The sequence below is a fragment of the Zootoca vivipara genome, chromosome 3 (assembly GCF_965207765.1).
Source record: "Zootoca vivipara chromosome 3, rZooViv2.hap1.1, whole genome shotgun sequence".
Lineage (NCBI taxonomy): Eukaryota > Metazoa > Chordata > Lepidosauria > Squamata > Lacertidae > Zootoca > Zootoca vivipara.
Window position 1 is genome coordinate 58,156,539 of NC_142586.1, and position 20,279 is coordinate 58,176,817.

General features: G+C 40.9%; 1 protein-coding gene across 8 annotated transcripts in view; it reads left to right on the forward strand.

The window, feature by feature from the left end:
• Positions 1-20,279, forward strand: part of PDE7B (phosphodiesterase 7B) — a 231,494-nt gene that overhangs the window by 137,121 nt on the left and 74,094 nt on the right. For all 8 annotated transcript variants that reach the window (XM_088667270.1, XM_088667269.1, XM_088667267.1 and 5 more), the window contains one exon: positions 5,546-5,606. In XM_088667270.1, coding sequence (XP_088523396.1) covers positions 5,546-5,606 — 61 coding nt within the window. The remainder of the gene's footprint in view (positions 1-5,545; positions 5,607-20,279) is intronic.

Below are 20,279 nucleotides of genomic sequence, written 5' to 3' on the forward strand. Positions count from 1 at the left end.
AGAAACTGCAGCAACTGCTTAACCCATGTCCCACCTGCTGGTTTTGTTTTTTGTTCCAAATGCCCCACTCATCTCCTGAAACTACTTTTCCCCACACATAGTTTCAATGCTTTTTTTTAAAAAAGGGAAATGTTAAGAAAAGTAGCCACTGAGTTTTTGTTTCCTGTGTATGTGTGTAATGTGTAGTTACGCACACAGTCAGATACGCTGGCCATGGCTGAAGGAATATGGCATGTTTTCTCAATGGCCCAGTGTTTTCAAACATTATGAAATCATCTCAGAACTGCTGTTTTAAGCCTTTGAGAATTTACTTAACTCAGCTGGATTTTGGAACACCCCTTAATTTTACATTTATAAAACAAGCAGTTAATTTGCAGCTAACTCAGAGAGATGCATTTTCTCATCTGTTAAATTTATTTAAAGCATTTCTCTTTTCTTCAGATAATTTAAACATGTGGGGTCTTAGGGGTGGGGGGGCAGGTAATTGAATCTCCCCTCCAGGCTTTAGAATACAGTATTAAAGAAATCTTCTTACAAGTTTGCGTTAGGTGGTATCAATTTTCCCCATGCAATTTTTGCTGGCAGAAATGTTTTCCCCAACTTACTTTTGTGTTTTGGGATTTAAAAACGTTAAACGATGGTAACTGAATTAAATAGAATGTTAGCTTTGCTTTTAGGAAGGATGTCACATGCCTTCAATTTTTCAACTAGTTTTAAAGGCACCCTTCCCCCTCTTAATTGCAAAGAATATTGCTGAATTAGTATTCTGAGCCACATGAAAACGCAATGTGTATGCTTCTCAAAGTAGGCACTATTTGAGGCTATTTCTAAATGCATTCAGATGTTTGTCATCAGCAGCAGCGAAATGCATGCTTCCTTTTTATTTTCCTCCTCAAAAAATGGCACTTGCTATTTTGTGGCTTCAGATGATCTGTTAGGAACATATTACATTTTGAAGTTCTGGGGTTCATTTTTGCTCTGCATTGAAGTTAAGTTCGTTCCATGGCCTGGCTTACCATTTTCAAAACTGAAGGGAATAAAGTAACATTTGATTGTTAGTTTCACATGCAGGGAGCATCTTGGGCTGGAGCGCCAACAAGTCCCTTACAAATGCTCTTCTGTTCAACATAAATTACCCATTTGGTCACATGCTGGAGAGGGATCCCACAAATATTTGAATTGTGGTATTTGTACAGAAGATCTGGATTTATTATAAGATGCTACTGTGTTTAGTGTGCCGATTAAATTTTTTTTTCTATTTATAAAAGTTGGTGCAGTTACTTTAAATTGTTAGCCTTGGGCAAATAACCAAAAAAAGTACCCGGCAAGTGTTATTGAAATAAAAACCCAGGAGAAGATTGTGTGAATTTGGTTTGGACAGATCTCATAATAGGAGGTTCAGTGTTTCCATCAAGTTCAGAAGGATTTTTGTAGTGTGCTAATAGTTAGTCTTTGCTGCTAGTACTGAATTTGTCAGCTTCATTGATGTAATACCAGTCATGCCTTCCTGCATCTATCATCTATTGTTCATGTGTATAGAAACTGAATTACACATGGATTTATTATGCGTGTGACCTGCTACACCCTAAATTTACCATCCATGTCAATGGAGATTAAATAAAGTCTAGTCTAGATTCCCAACAATTCCTACATAACCGGCATTGGAATGTGATCCACTTCAGCATGATTTCTCCAATGCTACTGTTTATGTTATGGTCTCATAGATACTAGCCAGCAATCTAGGGAAGTTACGAGCTGTGGAACAAAACACAATCACTTGACTGGTGTTGCTTAAAATGTTTCTGACAGCCAAGATTCTACAGATTTCCAAGAGATGAAGTGTGGGGTCTTGTCATTGATGGCACATTGCGCTTCAGAGAGACTTGGCGTGCTTCCAAAACACAGTGTAATCACAGAATCATAGAATGCATGTCACAGAATCATAAAATTGTAAACTTGGAAGGGATCCAGAGGGTTATCTAGTCCAACCTCCTGCAGTGTACAAATCTCAGCTAAAGCATCCATGACAGATGGCCATCCAAGCTCTGCTTAAAAATCTCCAAGGGATAAGAGTCCACAACATCCCTAGGAAGTCCATTCCACTGTCAAACAGCTCTTAGTATCAAAGTTCTTCTGGATGTTTAGTAGGAATCTCTGTTCTTGTAACTCAAATTCATTGGTTCAGGCCCTGGCCTCCAGAGCAGGAGAAAACAAGCTTGTCCATCTTCCATGTGACAGCCTTTTAATATTTGAATATGGCTATCATATCTCCTCTCCTCTTTTCCAGGCTAACAGTACCCAGTTCCCTCAACCATTCCTTATGAGGCTTGGTCTCCAGATCTTTGGTCACCCTCCTCTGCACACATTCTAACTTGTCAGTACCCAGGTCTGGTCTGAAATGCTTGCCATGGCAAGTGGAATGATCAAATTAGAGGACCCCTTCTAATAGCCGTTGGGAGGCAGCAAAAGTTGTCATGCCACTGCATGTGATATAAATTGATTCTATAGCTTGTACAATTAATGGATGACTGGAGTGACAGATTGCTGCCTCTATATCAGGGGTAGGCAACCTAAGGCCCATGGGCCAGATGCAGCCCAATCACCTTCTCAATCAGGCCCGCAGATGGTCTGGGAATCAGGGTGTTTTTCTGAGAATGTGTGCTTTTATTTAAAATGCATTTCTGGGTTATTTGTGGGGCATAGGAATTCGTTCGCCCCCCCCCCAAAAATATAGTCCGCCCCACCACATGGTCTGAGGGTCAGTGGACCGGCCCACAGCTGAAAAGGGTTGCTGACCCCTGCTCTACACTGTCCTCCATGCATTCATAGTACTGTTTGCACAGGGTTCTGAATGCACAATGAGGTAAAAAGAGGAATAGCATAGGAGGAGCAAAGGAGGATTGGAAGGAGCTACTGCTCTCTTACTCCCACAACATACAAAAGTATCAGGTCCTTCACACAGACCTTGTGTCATAATGAAGAATCCAAAAGGCATACTTTGTGAGAGTAGGAAAAAAATGTTTGTCACTTATAAATAACTAGCTGTACCCGGCCACACATTGCTGTGGCTCAGCACTCCTCCGTGGAGTGGAAGCGGTGTGGTGTTCTCGGGGCGTTGGCTTTGTTGGCGGCACAGCCTCTGGGCCTGCTTCGGCCTGGCTCTCAGGGTGTCGGCTCTGTCGGCGGAGGGGCCTCCTGGGGTGGGGGGGTCAGAGGCAGGGCCTGCGGGTCCCGGCCTAGCTCTCGGCGGCGTCACAGGCTCCGGGGCCACCTGGTTCTTGGGGCGTCGGCTCCGTTTCCGGGGCCAGCCTCTCTCTTGGGGCGTCGGCTCTGTTGGCGACAGGGCCTGCAGGGCCTGGCCTGGCTCTTGGCGATGTGCAGTTCTGGAGAGGTGTCGATGGGTAGGTAAGAGGAGGAGGAGGAGGGGGTGGGATTATGGCACCATTGCTACACAGAAGGATATGGCATCTGTTCCTTTGACGTCCACTGGAGCGTGCTTTTTTTTTTTTTACAAAATCACGTTTTTACCTATATCTGGACAATCTAAGGTTATGGAAACACTCGCGTATTTGAATGGACCATTGTGTCCAAATTTCAATGGAATCGGTCAAGCAGTTTCAGAGAAAAGTGGAGACCCACAAACATGCACATTTTATATTTTTATATACTGTATATAGATAGTGAATGCAAAAGAAAAATCAAATAAGAATTAATGAAGTATTTGTTTGCTCAAGAACAGACCTCCCCAAAGTTTTCCAGTAAAATATACAGCTATCTTTCTCCTCTGGCACTAATAACTTCAATACAGTATACATCTTTTAAAGTTCTGTTCTATTAAATGGGGATGGGGTATCAGTAGGAATGAAGAAGCCTATTAAATACTGTGAAATGAGGAAAGGGAAAAATGATTTTCTTGACCAAACAGTGTTCTACTGTATAGTCCATTTCCTCCTTGTGGTAAACCAGAGTAAAATGTACTGCATTCTTGGAAAATATTGAATGAGCTCACCGGTGTAGAGCCATGGCTCCTACAACATACTTGAGGAATGAATCCATTTTTCATGAAACTTCATTGGAACTCTTCCAATCAGCTGAGTAAAAAATATATGGAGGCCCATCTTGGAACTCCCTGATAGTCTTAAAAATCATTTTTATAATTATAATTTTTATTCAATTTTTAAAATCTAGCAGTTTAACAATGCAGAACACTTATAAACTCTCAATGTTTAGAATATAAAAACAAATAAGAAACATTTCTAATGTGAGGGACCTCATAGTATTATATCTATGAAGAATCAAGTGTCAACAAAAGGAAGACAAAAAAGAAAGAAAATAAAGACATAAAAATCTATAAATAGAAAATAATACAATATTTCTCAAGTACATTCATCAGCATTATTTGAGTGGCAGTCATCTAGTGATAAATATTTGAGATTCCAGCAAGTCTGGTGCAAGGATGATTATTAATGAACTAAATGCTTCCTTTATTGGATAATGAAGAGCAGTATGTGTTTGTGTAAATGTGAGTGTGAGCAGGGAAAGGATTTGAAATCAAAAGCCTTTTTTCTATTGGGCAATCACTCTAGCCATATAGACCTATATGCTGTGCGCTGGGGGGGCGGGGTTATTATTATCTGGAAAACTTGCATACATAATAAAGTTAAGCCAAATCTTTGTAAAGTTGTCCATTTGTTTTTGTTCCCTCAACAACTGTAGTTTATTGGTTAGTTTTTTCAGTAGGCTGTTGTTCCATACACTTTTCATCAAAATTGTTATTGCCATCCTTTTAATTCGTTTTTATCTCTATGATGCATATGCCTTTTCCCAAATATGTGCTTTTCTTTCAATTAAATTTTTAAATTAAAGAAAATGCAATGATTGCAACGTGTCTGAAATGGACCTGTGCTCAACTGAAACCATGAATTTCCATTAGCCTTCTTTAGGCGTAGAAGGGAAATGGGAACATACAACATTAGAAAGGAAATAGGAATGTATAAATGGCAGACAGTAGGAAGACTATGGATTAACCAGGCAAGGTGTAAATACCAGACGCCTTGCCACATTGATCTTGTATGACAATAAAGCAACCCTCTAGCACTTTAGGCTCCATCGTCTCCATATCCTGCAAGATACAGTACAGTTATGTCCTGATAATTGAAGTCCTATAAATTCCCATGTTACGTTCAGTGAAATGAATGGTTAAATTCCTACTCAAGCAAAACACTGATGACAAACCAAACTGAAAAGAAGTGCAAAATAAATAGTCAAGAAACCCAGGTTCACCGCCACCCCGCATCCCAAAGTGCAAGGGTTCCTTATTAGCCTGAACTCAATGCAAGAGGAGGAAATGAGCAGGGCATATTTTCTCACTTAATAAAAAGGCTCTGGTTAACAGAGAACTTTGGCTTCTAAAATGACACTGATTTCTAATGTTTGGATGAAGGAATAGGCATGTAGAAAACAAAAGCAGTAAAAGTTGTAAAGCTCACATGGATTAAATATTGGCTTTTGCATTGAATATGTTTCTCTCCTTTCTTTTCTCCAGAGGTGTGGAGAAATCTCATTCGATAGCCCGGAGCAGAGTGCCAAATGTGTTCGCATGCTAGGTAAGTGGAGTCCATTCTCTTTAATCTGGAGTTTGGTATGTGGAGAAATATGCACTCTTTTAATGAGGTGTTTCTTTTCAAAGAGTGTCTGCATTTTAATGAGGTTGGTTGGTAGCCATAATTCTTCTGGATGTATAGTTGGCTTTGGTGCAACTGGTATGAATAGTGAATGCATATGAGCACTAATTGATTATAATGAGCCCTCAGTTCACTTGTAGAAAGTTGTTGACAGAGTGATTTCTGACTGTTGGCTACAAAATCTAAATGCAGATTGTGACAAGACACTGCATAGCTGGAACTGCATCTACTTATTCATTTTTGCATCAACTTGCTTTTTTATGATTTTAACTTAGGCAGCATAAAGAGTACAGGTTCTTACTTTTATCAGTTTTTAATTCTGTTTAAAAACAAACTGTTTCGCATCCAAAGCAGCTTCACTGTGACGGTCTGATGTGTGCTGATTTTAAGTGAGAAGTCAATTAGGACTCTTGTTAATTTGATATGAGAGACAGTGTGGGCTTGTGCCTAGTAGAACTGGTAGGGTGGGAGGCCAACAGAACGACAATCAGAGCCAGCTAATTCTAGTTTTGGCCCTGCTGAGTTCTACAAGGGGCAAAACGGAAAATAAAGAGAAGGAAGTTGACAGCCAGTGAACCGGTTCTAGGTAAGAGGGCAGGCAAGTGGGAAACCTGGCTGAGGGCAGAAAGAGGTTTGTACCTCATTCACCCTAATGGACCAGCTTGCACTGGCAAGGAGGAAAGACCACGTGTGAAAACTTCAGTATTTAATTGTTTTATCCATGTTTTCAGACTTTCCAAATAGTCCAGAAATCTATATTACAGTATATGCAATGTCAGAGAGGTGGCAGTGTGACAGAACAATCCTAGCCCTTGATTCATGCTGCTGGCAGAGGTTATGATTCAGCAGAGGTCCCCCCACCCTACACTAACTGTATGGGCAGCGGGAGGGAGGGAGGGCACCACCACCACAGTGATAGAAGTCCCTACAGCACCTCTTAAGATATGGGCTGTTGCCAAGGTGGTAATGAATTTCACCAGCAATAGCCAGCAAGGCAAGGCCCTGAAATGAAGTATTTGGGGGATAGAGTAAGGTTGGCAATGGATCGGCTGAATCTGAACCAATCCGACCCACACCCTGCAATCATAATCTGAAGCCCTTCTCTGTGTCCCTCCTCCACGAGAAAAGAAGGAACGACTCCCCACTTGTGGAATGCTCTCCCTAGGGAGGCTTTCCTGGCACCTTCCTCACATATCTTTAGGCTCCAGGCAAAAACATTTGTCTTCTCCCAGACCTCTGGCTAATTTAACAATCTGTGGCCTTTTAAACTGTGGAGGGTGGTGTAGAAATTTAATACATAAATAAAGAACAAACCCACTCTATTTCCCTCATAGGGGCATTTGAGGAGTTGGGGCAGCAATAAAGTGCTCTTGGGATCTACCCAATGCCTGTGAGATAGAAGTATCATTGTAAATAAGCTGTAGATTGATGATACATTGGAGTGGTTTTGTAGGTGATGCACTGGTGCCATCCTTCTGGGTCTGCCCTGTAGACAATCATTCTTCAGTATCTGTGTGAGCTACTCAATCAGTTCCCCCCTCCCTATATTGGGTGCATATCCATTGTGTGTAATTTGGCAATAAGTCTTCACGGTTCTCACAAAACAGTCCGTACAGTTTTTCACAGAGAATAAGAGAACAGTGGTACAAATAACTCATTAATGGCATTGATAAAACTGGCCTTTAGTTCAAGTTGCTCTCTGTGATAAAGTGCAGCTGTACCATGCATTGTGTTCCACACAATTAATAATTTGTGCCCTTTAGTTAGCATAATTATTACCCTCCATTTGGTCATCTTCATTATGTAACAGTTGTGAGATTCTAATTTTGTTAATCAGCTCATTAGTTAACTGGTTAAAACTACATTCCATTCCAGAAGTCCATTCAACTTCCAAAACGTTCGGAAACCAAAGTGCGGCTTCTGATTGGCTGCAGGAAGGTCCTGCAGCCAATTGGAAGCCATGGAAGCCCCATCAGACGTTCGGCTTCTAAAAAATAGTTCACAAACTGGAACAGTCACTTCCGGGTTTGCGGTGTTTGGGAGCCAAAACTTTCGAGAACTAAGCTGTTCGAAAACCAAGGTACGACTGTAAAAGCAATTAATTTACTATTTAAAAAAAATGCATGGCTATGCTCATGCTGTGGAACACAAGTTCTAATAATGAATGGAGTAGCTGTAGTAGAGCCCTTTAAAATTTAAGCAAACTAACCTATCCCAGTAGCCAATTTTCTTCCATTCTATGCTCATTTTAGCTCTAGCTTCACTTCATCAGAGTCACATAGTCTCACTTCCTACCATGCCCAACCAGACCTTCCTATACTTCTGTACTTTTCTATACTTCTTTGAATGAAAGGTCATTTCTGGGAGAAGGAAAGTCAGGCAACTTGGTCCTCCCTCCAGCTAAAAGCACCATGACTTACCTTATCTTCAGGTCCTACTTTTTAAATGCCAGCTTGGTAAATAGAAAGATTTCTGATGTCTTGGATTTGATCCTGGATGAGCACACCAACCTGATACGTTGTTGAAAGACAATGTGTTGGGATTAATATTTTCCAGTTATGACCACCAAGTTCCTTTTGTGTAGCATTTGCAAAAGCTGTGTGTGTGTGTGTGTGTGTGTGTGTGTGTGTGTGTGTGTGTGTGTGTGTGTGAAGAAGTGGAATGGCCATGGCCTATTGAGATTAACCTCCGTGACCTCGTGCCACTTCCAGCAGCTGTCTAATTTTGAGTGTATGTACTTGATTCCAAAAGCAGGACTGGAATTTTATTAGTGGGCCACTCAGCCCGCTGCTTAACTCTCAATGCTGAAGCTGGTGGAGATGGTCTTGGAGATAGTGTTGGTATCACAAATCTGATTGCCCTGGAAGATGCAGCACTCATTTGGTTCATTTAAGCAGCACCTCAAAATGGCTTGGTTTGGGAGTGCTTTATTCTGGCATTGCTTCTGGGCTCTGGTGTGATTTAGTTATAAAATATTATTTTTGTATTTTAATGTTTATGGGTTTTCTCCTGGCAATGATGATGTCAGCCTTTGACATGTTAACTGCTCTGAGTGCCATATTTAGAGCAGAAGCTGTAGGATGTAAGTGAACTACTAATAAACAGTAGAGCTGCTGGGGGGGGTGCAGCAATTGATGATGGTGGAGGAACTACATGATTGCTGCAGGTAGTCTTGAAAGTGTGGAACTAACAAAATGATATCCAAGGTTTTAATTTAGCTGTGATTTGGTACCCCCCCCCTGTATTATTCTTAAAGCTTATGATCCTGTTTTTAACCCTAACAAATAATAATGATGACAACAACTAATTTGTTACCTGTCCTTCATCAGCAGGTCACAGGGTGGGGTACAACAGTTTAAAATTCAGTGTTAAAACAGACTTAAAACAAGTGGCATGGTCACCCAAGTTTAAGTTTTTGTGGATTTAAAAAAATAACCCTGCCTATGCAATGCATTCCACTGTCCCCATATTGCTGAAGCTATAAAAGTGCCCTGCACATCTTGGCTTAGAAGTGCAATTTGCTGTTTTGCCTTGAAAAACAAAATCTCTTGGCTAATCTTAATCTTCTCATCCTTCACAGTCTTATCCCTCTTATAATCTAGAAAACAAAACAAAGCTTTTGCCTTTCATTAATATTAATAGTAATAATCTTATACCAATCTCTTTCCCCCCATCTACTTTTCTGTACATGTGAGTATATGCAGTGTCCCCTTTGTACGCAGCATGAATTGTATTTCTGAGTACGTTCTGGTTGTCTGAAAGTTGGTTGGTAGGCTAGGTAGCCATAGCAACAGGTTTGTCAAATTCTGAAGCTGTTGCTTCTGCTTCTGCTAACTTGCTCTTCTATCACACAGCCATAGCTGCTAGCCTGACTTCTTCTTTTAAGCAGAGATTCCTCTCTTTCTGGGGTCCCTACTTCCCTCCTGCCAACTTCACATTGCAGATTTTAGTTATCTCATCCTCTAGTTTGTGAAATAAGCTTCCTTGTTCCAGATCTCAAATTATTTTCTCCTTTCACTCTGAAGATGCACACTTCTCATGCATGGTGTTTGCTTGTTTACTTGTCATCACTCACCTTTGTCGAGCTTTTGGTTTCTTCTCTCAACTCTAACACAGAATCTACAGGTATCTGAAGAAGTGTGCATGCACACAAAAGCTCATACCAATGACAAACTTAGTTGGTCTCTAAGGTGCTACTGGAAGGAATTTTTTATTTTGTTTCGACTACGGCAGACCAACAGAATCTACAGTAACTGCTCCTGCTCATCTTCTCCTTCTCCCGTTTGTGTTGACATACCAAATCATTGCATGCTACTTCATTTATGCCTGAAGAAGCCTGCCCTTCCAGACTGTTTCTCTGGATGAAAACAGATCATGGTATCTGTAAGAAGTGCAGCTTAGTCTGGTAAGCAACTTGTAAAGTAGAACTGAGATCCACTCTTGTTTGTAAGACCCAGAAATAAAACAGTAAACTTGGCATTTTACAATCCCTAGAGTTTCTAAAGGGCTCTTCACTCAGGATGAAAAATCAGAATGGCTCTGACCATATTAATAGAATGTTATAAATCATCACCATTGAATATAAGGCCAATTGCCAGTGTTGAAAGCCAGGCAGATTTATACATTTGTGTTCAAAATTCTGTTCCGAACTAAAGAAACAAAGAATAGGGCTCTTGTGTGTTGTCAATTGGCACGAATACCTGTTATTTTCATCACCTACCATTCATCTTTTTACTACTAGCAAACTCATCCAAGTGTAAATCCTTATGCAACCGAAAAGGCAACACACACAAATGGAACATCTTCAGCAGGCTTGGGAACCTCAAGGTTTGCAGAAGGACAGAAATATTTAGAATGAGAAGTCTAAGGGTGTCTGTGAGGAAGAGGCTCAGAATACCCCAGTGAGGACTGAGCATCCTCAGTAAGTACAGAATGCTGGTTTGGACTGGGGGGGGACGGGACCCAGGGGTGGAGTAGAATATTTTTGAGCTGGGCAAGCAGAGAGGAATTCCTGTTATTTGCAGTCAGTGCATCAATGACTAACATTCTGAATGAATGTGCCAAGAGATGCATGAGATTCCAGGGGCCTTGACCCTTAACCAGGGTTTTCATTTCCTTTGGAAAATTAAAGCACAAGTGCCTTTATGAAACATGGTTTATTTACACATATTTGCAACCTGAACCTTTCAGTGGAGAGGGTGCAGAAAGTTATACCTCAAGAGCATCTCTTGCTGCTTCTCCCATAACAGTGGTGAATCTTAGTCTCAAATTTCAGTGGTGCCCTGTGTGGAGACAAATTCAGCGCACCCCCCCTTCTTGTGCTCAATTCTAAATCATACTTGTGTCATCCCCTGCGGCACTCCCAAGCCTCAGGACCCAGTGCAACCAAGTAGGCCAGTGAGCCTGAGTCCAGAACAGAAGCCAGACATGCTCCCTGGTCTTTCAATGTGGTCAGTTCTAGCTAGTGCTAATTGAGTTCTCCCCATTTCTTGCTTCTTCCCAGAAAGCCTTGCAGAACACAACTCCCCCTTCCGTTTACATCATTGCCCCGTGTCACCCTGGTAACATCTGCTTCAAAAGCCTCTTGCAAAAGGCACTTTTTACTCTGGTGACATCACGCCCCCTGTAACCCTGGCAACTCCCATTTCACAGCTTCAAGGGTCTTCCCATAAAGGGCTAATGACTGGTCATGAGTACCATTGTTTCTTCAATGACCCACCCATAGTGAGGCATCACCAGGCTGGCGTCATGAGGAGGTTAGTTTCCTAAATTCAGGAATTTATCCGTTTGCTCAGATCCCAACCCTTTACTGAATCTAGCTGTATGGAAGATCAAACAAACAAACAATACTCTGAGCTTGTGCACTTAACACACTATTGCTTTTTGCTCACTTCCAGCCTTGGGCCAGTCAACCAACTCTCAGTCTAACCTATCTCACATAGTTTTTGTGTATGAGGAGGTATAACATGGCTGCAAATGAGAACATGGTGCTTATATAATAGACTGATGCATTTTTGTTCTTTGTGTTTTTATCCACCCCATCCTGCAAATTATTACTGTTTCAAGGCTTCAACCAATCTTAATCCAGCCTGATTATTGCATCTTTAAGATCCCTAAATTCCAGTAAAAAATAAAACCTGCTCTCATTTTCCAATGTTATATAGTGAAAACAAGCATGCATAATTAAAGGAATTTTAGTAAAAATAAAAATAAAAAAATCCACATTTAGCAAAGAGTTTCATTGGACATTCTGGCACAGTCTCTCTCTGTGTGTGTTTGTCTCCCTCTTGGTTGCTCTCTCTCGCTCTCTCTCTCAAACACATAGTGGCCATTGGCAAATAGAAGAGATCCCCCCCTTCCCACAGCAAACAAGAAAACAACAGCAGGAGACTAGTCATATGGGCGGGCAGCAAATGAGCACACGTTATGATCCTCATTGCTTCACCAGCTCCATCTTCAACAACCCAAAGTTGCACGCTTGCCTGCTTCAGACGCAGAACAAGAAACAAAAATGATCTACATGAAATAAAATCTGATAACAAAACACAGACTGAATAAGGAAAGTTTGCACGATGTAAACTTCACAAATAAACTTCAATCCTGACCCCACATACTTGGGAAGCTGGGGGGCAAGCCCTACTGAATTAAATAGAACTTACATCTGAGTAACTTTAGGATTACACTATCAATTGCTGTGAATATGGCGTTTTAAAGATATGGTTTGTGAGGGGATTGGTGAGGAAGATGAGGGTGGATGTGGGGGTGCAATTTGCAGTAACAGTTCTTCGCATACATGCCTGAATTGCACAATCATAAGGACCTGCAAACCCTTTCCACACAAATGTTCTTTCTCCAAAGAGGAAGGGAGATGCTTACTGCAGAATCAATCAGAGTGGAAGGGAAAGGGCACTTCGGACTTTTGAAACCGCTCTGCTAAGTGAAAGAAACCTGTGCCCTGGCTACAGGAAAATCTTTATCTCCAGTCAGGTTGCACATTTTGATTTATAACTTCCTTTTCAGAAGGGCTAGAAACCTCCTAGAAAGGAGACTCTGAGTCCCTTTGCAGGCATTGCTTCAATGGCATTATGGATAATCCAGCCTTGGTCCCAGTTGTTGAGCTTGCTCTACAGCTCCCCTTTGTTCTGGGCCGACCAGATCCCTCCCTCGCCCATATCCTCTGCAGCAGTTGCTTGGTCTTCCTTCTAATGCTCCCTTACAGCTTGGGCTCCCCATCCTTCACTTCCTGCTCTTTCTGCTCATCAGAATCATGCGAGTCCAGATGGTGCCAGGAAGGGAGCATTCCACTAGACTACTACCGCAGAAAAAGGGCTGCCCCTTGTTTAGCGTTGCTTAGTGGCAACTGGCAACGCTGCCCTTGCATAATCTGAGAGAGATTGATTTTGTTTTAGAAATACTTAAGGAGACACGTATTGGATAAACGAATTGGGATCTGAGGGAACGCTGTGCAGAAGCTTTCCCCCACAGATGCTGTGTCAAAACTGTGAGACTCTTTGCTATTTCCTGAATTGATGCCAATTAATTACAGTTGTTAAGTATTGAGTAAACCAGATGTCCTGTGTTATGTCAGATAATCTAGTCTGGCTGTCTCCAGTGCCTGCGTGGATAACCTGACCACAATATGACTATATGGGGGAGGACATGAGTCTTCTTATGCTATACACTGAAGCAGATTCTTCTCCCATAATCCACCCCCCACCCCTGCCCAGCATTTCACAGATGATCACAGGGACACATATATTTGTAACACCCCTGTTCTCAGACCAACAATTAGTGGCCAAACTAAATTTAAGCGCACACATTCATGCACCCCACTATTGCACATTGCTCTTCTCTGCTCAGTGTATGCTGAGCATTCGTTCTGTTCATCCTGGCTGTCTTACATGCCGAACCTTTCAAAGTTAACCTCTTAAACTCTAACATTTGAAGTGGTGGGATTTGCACTTAACATGGTTCCTTAGCATTTCTGGGTACATGTATCCACTAGAACATTGCATTCTTATCCTTCCAAACAGTTGTTCTTAGATCCCTGGGGATGGAGTTAAAATGGCCACTTATACTTAACAAGTGAGGGTATATATTTCATGGCTTAGATCCAGAGATGTCCCAACGGAAGGGGAGTAGTAGAAGCAGGATTGTTGCTGGGACACAGGAGTATGACACAATTGGCATGCGTTTTTTTTATATAGATGCCTCCTGTGGGTGGATTTTAGAATATTAAAATAATTTTATTTATTTAACATAGTTACTGTATTACAAAGTATAAACAAAGTATTGCAAATACACACATACATATATATTTCAAATAAGCGCATACAATTTGAAAAAAAGGAAAGAAAGAGAAAGAAAGAAGAAAATGAAAAAGAAGAAAAAAGAAAAGAAGAAAAGTTGGAAGAGTTTCTTCCAATTTCATTAGTTGACTTCCACCGCTTACACTGCACTTCCTATATACATTTTAAGCAAGCTAATATCTGTTATTCCATATTTTTTCCCATACAATCTCACACAAATATTTCAGTCAATAAATTTCCTAAATCTCTCGCAAGTCTACCCCCAAAACAACCAATACCTTACATTTGATCCTTGTCTACATAAATAATCATTTAAACATTTCCATTGTTTCTGAATTATATTTTTTGGTTTTTGTCTTATCAAAGCAGTCAACTTTACTAATTCCAAATATTCTCATAATTTATTCAACCATTCCTCTTTGGTTGGAATATAATTTCCAATTGTTGGCTATCAACATTCTTGCTGCTATTGTTGCATACAGGAAAATATTAATTTTGTCTTTTGGTATGTCTCCATTCAAAATTCCTAATAAATATGATTCTGCTCTGTTATTGTGTGATATTTTTGATTTCCTCATGTAATCATGTTCCAAAATTTATTGATTTCCGGACAGTACCACCACATATGGTATAAGGTTCCAGTCATTCTATTACACCTCCAGCACTTATTGTTCCCCGAATTCTTCATTTTTGCCAGCCGATCTGGCAACATATGCCATCTATGATGCATCTTCATGAAAATTTCTTTTAATTGATAAGAAGCCGTAAAATTTATATTTTTTAATCCAGAATTTAGCCCAATCTTTGTATTCAATTTCGTAACCTAAATCTTGTTCCCAATTTAACATACTGTATTCTTACTTTTGATTTCTTGATCTATTTGTATATTATTTAATAATTTATACATTTTTGTAAATATTTTTTGTTTACTCTGTAAGACTTCTTTATCTAACTTCGATTATTTTTTTCAAACCCTCTGCTTTTTGTATCTTTTTCAAAAGTCACTTTCAATTGAAAGTATTCCAACCAATTTATTCCCATCTTTTTTCTTTCTTCATAATCTTTTAATTTTGGTTTTTCATTCATTTCTTCCACTAGCTCTTTGTGGGTGGATTTAAGATGGCTGATGTCTCACCAGCACTTTCCAATCTGCCCAGCATCCCTAAAAAACATTTAAAAGTAAATAAAATAAAATAAAATAAATAGTTTTTAAAGAGGGGAGGAGTAGGAGTTCTGGGGCTTGGTACAAAACACCTGGCCCTCCTATACCACCCCCTAACAATGCCCATGAGTAGAAGACCTTTTTCCAATTCATTAAAAGTGTCTCATCTCCATCTGATTTTTGGCAATGCCCCCACGTCACAGCCCATCCCTTCAGAAGCTTTGAGAGTGGGGAGCTGCCAAAAGAGAAGATGGTGGTAAAATCTCCTTCCACCAATCTTGTTGTAGTGCTTCTGCTAACACCTTTTTACAGGTCACATAATACAGCTTTTTTTCTATGAGTTATTTAAGTTTTCTGATTTGTTTGATTTTTCTACAAATAGTTATGCTACTACTGATTTTATTATTTTCATTGCTCATGTTATTGTATTTAATTGTTTCTTGTTTTAAGCTAGCTAACCTTTGTTCCATAATGAAGAAATATTTAATAAACAACTGATTTTTAAAAGCAAATAAATATTAACAAAAGAATGTTAGGAGTGTTCCCTGGAGTCTCCCCAAAGGCAAAACTGGGACAGGGATTTTTCTGACAGGAAGCAATTGGCTTACTGGGAACGCCTCATGCCACAGATTTAAATCGCTAATGATTAATTGATTGTGCTTTTTGTCTTGTGGCAAATTATCGGATTCCTCAGTGGAAAGGAGGCAAGGCTACAAATTGACATAAATTGTACTTGGTTGTTTGCATTCTGTGTTTGTTTGCTTTTTAGAGATGGTAATGCAAAGCATGAAAAAACTTAACAGACATGAATAATGCCTCCAAAGCTTATGAAGTGTTGTTGTTTGTGTCCCAGGAGCAGATAGTTTAGCACTGGACAAATTCCATGGCTGCTTCTTCAACTAAATTGTTAGAATCTGCTATTCCTCCTCCTCCTCCTCCTCCTCCTCCTCCTCCTCCTCCTCCTCCTCCTCCTCCTCCTCCTCCTCTTCTTTCTTCTTACCGCCCAGTCAGCCTGACATCAATACCAGGAAAGATTCTAGAGCAGATCATTAAGCAAACAGTCTGTGAGCACCTAGAAAGAAACTCTGTGATCACTAAAAGTCAGCATGGGTTCCTGAAAAATAAGTCATGTCAGACTAATCTGATCTCATTTTTTGACAGAATTACAAGCCTGGTAGATGAAGGGAACGCTGTGGATGTAGCCTATCTTGATTTCAGCAAGGCCTTTGACAAGGTGCCCCATGATATTCTTGTAAAGGAGCTGGTAAAATGTGGGCTAGAAAATGCTACCATTCAGTGGATTTGTAACTGGCTTACTGACCGAACCCAAAGGGTGCTCATCAATGGCTCCTCCTCATCCTGGAGAGTAGTGACTAGTGGGGTGCCACAGGGTTCTGTCTTGGGCCCAGTCTTGTTCAACATCTTTATCAATGACTTGGATGATGGGCTTGAGGGCATCCTGAGCAAGTTTGCAGATGACACCAAATTGGGAGGGGTGGCTAACACCCCAGAGGACAGGATCACACTTCAGAATGACCTTAACAGATTAGACAACTGGGCCAAAGCAAACAAGATGAATTTTAACAAGGAGAAATGTAAAGTACTACACTTGGGCAAAAAAAATGAAAGGCACAAATACAGGATGGGAGACACCTGGCTTGAGAGCAGTACATGTGAAAAGGATCTAGGAGTCTTGGTAGACCACAAACTTGACATGAGTCAGCAATGTGATGCAGCAACTAAAAAAGCCAATGCAATTCTGGGCTGCATCAATAGGAGTATAGCATCTAGATCAAGGGAAGTAATAGTACCACTGTATTCTGCTCTGGTCAGACCTCACCTGGAGTACTGTGTCCAGTTCTGGGCACCACAGTTCAAGAAGGATACTGATAAGCTGGAACGTGTCCAGAAGAGGGCAACCAAAATGGTCAAAGGCCTGGAAACGATGCCTTATGAGGAACGGCTTAGGGAGCTGGGTATGTTTAGCCTGGAGAAGAGAAGGTTAAGGGGTGATATGATAACCATGTTCAAATATATAAAAGGATGTCATATAGAGGAGGGAGAAAGGTTGTTTTCTGCTGCTCCAGAGAAGCGGACAAGGAGCAACGGATTCAAACTACAAGAAAGAAAATTCCACCTAAACATTAGGAAGAACTTCCTGACAGTAAGAGCTGTTCAGCAGTGGAATTTGCTGCCAAGGAGTGTGGTGGAGTCTCCTTCTTTGGAGGTCTTTAAGCAGAGGCTTGACAGCCATCTGTCAGGAATGCTTTGATGGTGTTTCCTGCTTGGCAGGGGGTTGGACTGGATGGCCCTTGTGGTCTCTTCCAACTCTATGATTCTATGATTCTTCAAAAAATCCCATGACACAAGCATGGGCTTGTGCTACTGAAATGATAGGAATAGGTTCAGCTCAACAACATCTGATCCAGGAGGACCTCTTGCTCCATGAACAAGACGTCCCCACTGGTGCACGTGAATCAGCTGAGTCAATAATTGCTGATTTTCCCTTTCCCCGAAGCCCCACCACCACCTGCAGAGGGTTCCAGAAGTTTTCCCAACCCCCCAGAGCACATTTTCAGGAGCACCAAGGAACTGTAAGGGAGAATTGAGGAGATTTTCTCCACTACCCTTTCAGCTGTGGAAGTGCCCAGATGAATAGGCAAGGGAAGCAGGCAGGGAGGTAAGAGGATACTAGTTGCACTGCTGCCACAAAGAAGAGGATTGGGGTGGAGGGTCCAGTAGTTTGGCGGGGAAAATTGAGAGCAGCAGGACCATACTGAGAGCCCCCTGAATAATGATGATGATAATAATAATAATAATAATAATTTATTTATACCCCGCCCATCTGGCCGGGTTCCCCCAGCCACTCTGGGCGGCTTCCAACAAAATATTAAAATACAGAAGTCCAGGAGCAGTCCTGTGGCTAGTACATTATCTCTCATACTAGAAGCATCATGCTTCTGAAAACCAGTCTCTTGGGGTGTGTGAGCAAGAGAGTACAGTTGTATTCATGCCCTGCTTGTGGACTTCCCACAGGCATCTGCTTGGATACAATGGGAACAGAATTATGGATTGGATAGGCCTTTAGAGAGACCTACGAATTCTTCAGATGGTCCAGTTCCATATGTATAGCGCCATAAGGTCCCACCCAAAAGGATTGTAGCAGGACCCAGTACCGTAGTTATGTGATGTTATGTGGATAAATAAAACTTGTTACGTGGATCAATAAAGATGAGAAGCCTATGGACCCGCAATACTTCTGTTATGTAGGCTATTTACTGTTGTGGCAGATTTACTTCAGTGGACTCTTTAGGGAATCGCACATGTCATCTGCTTTATTATTTAGGAGCCAGAAGAATTAAAACCCATGTGATTCTAATTATTAACATATTTCCATTTTTTTAATGACAGAAGAAATTGCAGCAGCATAAATCTGGTTGTCTAATTTCATTTGCTGTCATCTGTACAAAAACAAACTATCAAAATGTGTTATGGAAAGAAATGTCACCATAATTATTTCCAAAAGACGTTCGTCAGAAAGCGTCATTGTTGGACTTTTCTTTCAGTCTACTTTCCCTGTACTGTGATGGGATCTATGTTCTGTCAAAGAGCAGCCATTTTTGGTACTTCAGCTGTTTCAAAAATGTACACTGTTAAAATGAAACAAGAAGTTTACTGAAATTAATGTAGCAGTGCAAGGCACTAAGGGCAGGTTATTGCTAGGCAAGATGGGGTTTTTTTAAGTTGTTGAAACAAAAACACCACAAAATGATTTCCCTCATCATTTCCCCAAGATTTGGGATGAGAAATGCTACTGAATAGACCACTAAAATAGCCAACCTTTCTACCTACCCAGCCTGGGAGAAGAGCGGAACACACAACAAAATTCCACAGAATACAATTTTTAATACTGTGAACCAATGTTAAACTTCTTAATTCTAGCCTTCTATTAACTTTGATGACAATCTTCTCCACTCCTTTCAAGTGTCTTCTCCACCTGTCACTTGCTGCCCATCCTGCTTACCATCTGGGCAGAGTATCAGGTTCTAAGAAGGACAGAGCAGCAGATGCTCCCGTTATTCTGCATGGACCACCTGAATGAAACTCATGGACCACAGTTTGGAAAACCCTGCTTTAAGCTGCTCTGTTTTAAAGGAACTGGGAAACTGCAGCCAATATGTTTCCATCATTTTCAGTAAAAGCATGCAAAGGCTTATTTTAGTAGTACTGTATGGCTGGAGGAAGCCAGACTGTTGCAAAGATAATGGTACTGGAATGTTAAGAATCTACTGGAAAATGAGGAGTCATGACTGACTTCCTATTTGTAAAAACAGATAAATGGCAATATCATTCACGTTCTGCTTGGCAGCTGATAGCATTGCACTGTGTGCCATTCTTGGGCTCCTAGCAGAGTATGACTTAAAACTGTGAGCCTTCCAGTAACAGCAGGATATCAAACTGAGCCATAAACCTGCCATGCCCAAGAAAACTGAAGTCTATCGGACATCATCAGCTTACATCCAATAGGCTAGTACTGTATCATAGTAGATATTGTGATGCTTATAAAGAACAGGAGTGTGGCAATTATCAGTAAACAAGGGTAACACAAAAATAATATTCGTATGAAAATTGGATACCAGTGCATTTTATGCAGAGTGTTATTACAATTGGATGTTGGTAGACCCTCCTGTCCGGTGCTCTGATGGAATAGAAAGTGACTAGTGAATGCTTTCCTTGGCCAGGGCATCTAATACCTTCATCCTACAATTAAACAGCTACAATAGAGCATCGAATGGTTTCTTCAGTACAGGAGATTCCTTTGCCGTTCTATGCTTGTTCAGTGAGAGAAGTCCAACCCAGCATGATGCCTGTCAGTTGCAATTCATGGTGAAAGTGTTGCTTATTAAGTAAAGTAGTGAAGCAGCAACACTTCAAGAACTGCAATATATTCAGCATCCTGATCACACTACTAAATCATTCCTTAACACTTATTAGGAATGTGAACCCAAGCCCAAGTCCAGCCACTGCTTCACCATTTGCCAACTCACTGTTCCATCTGTCATCTTATCATATTAAGTTGTGTCATGTGCTGCTGCTCTTTGGGGTATATATGGATCAGCACAG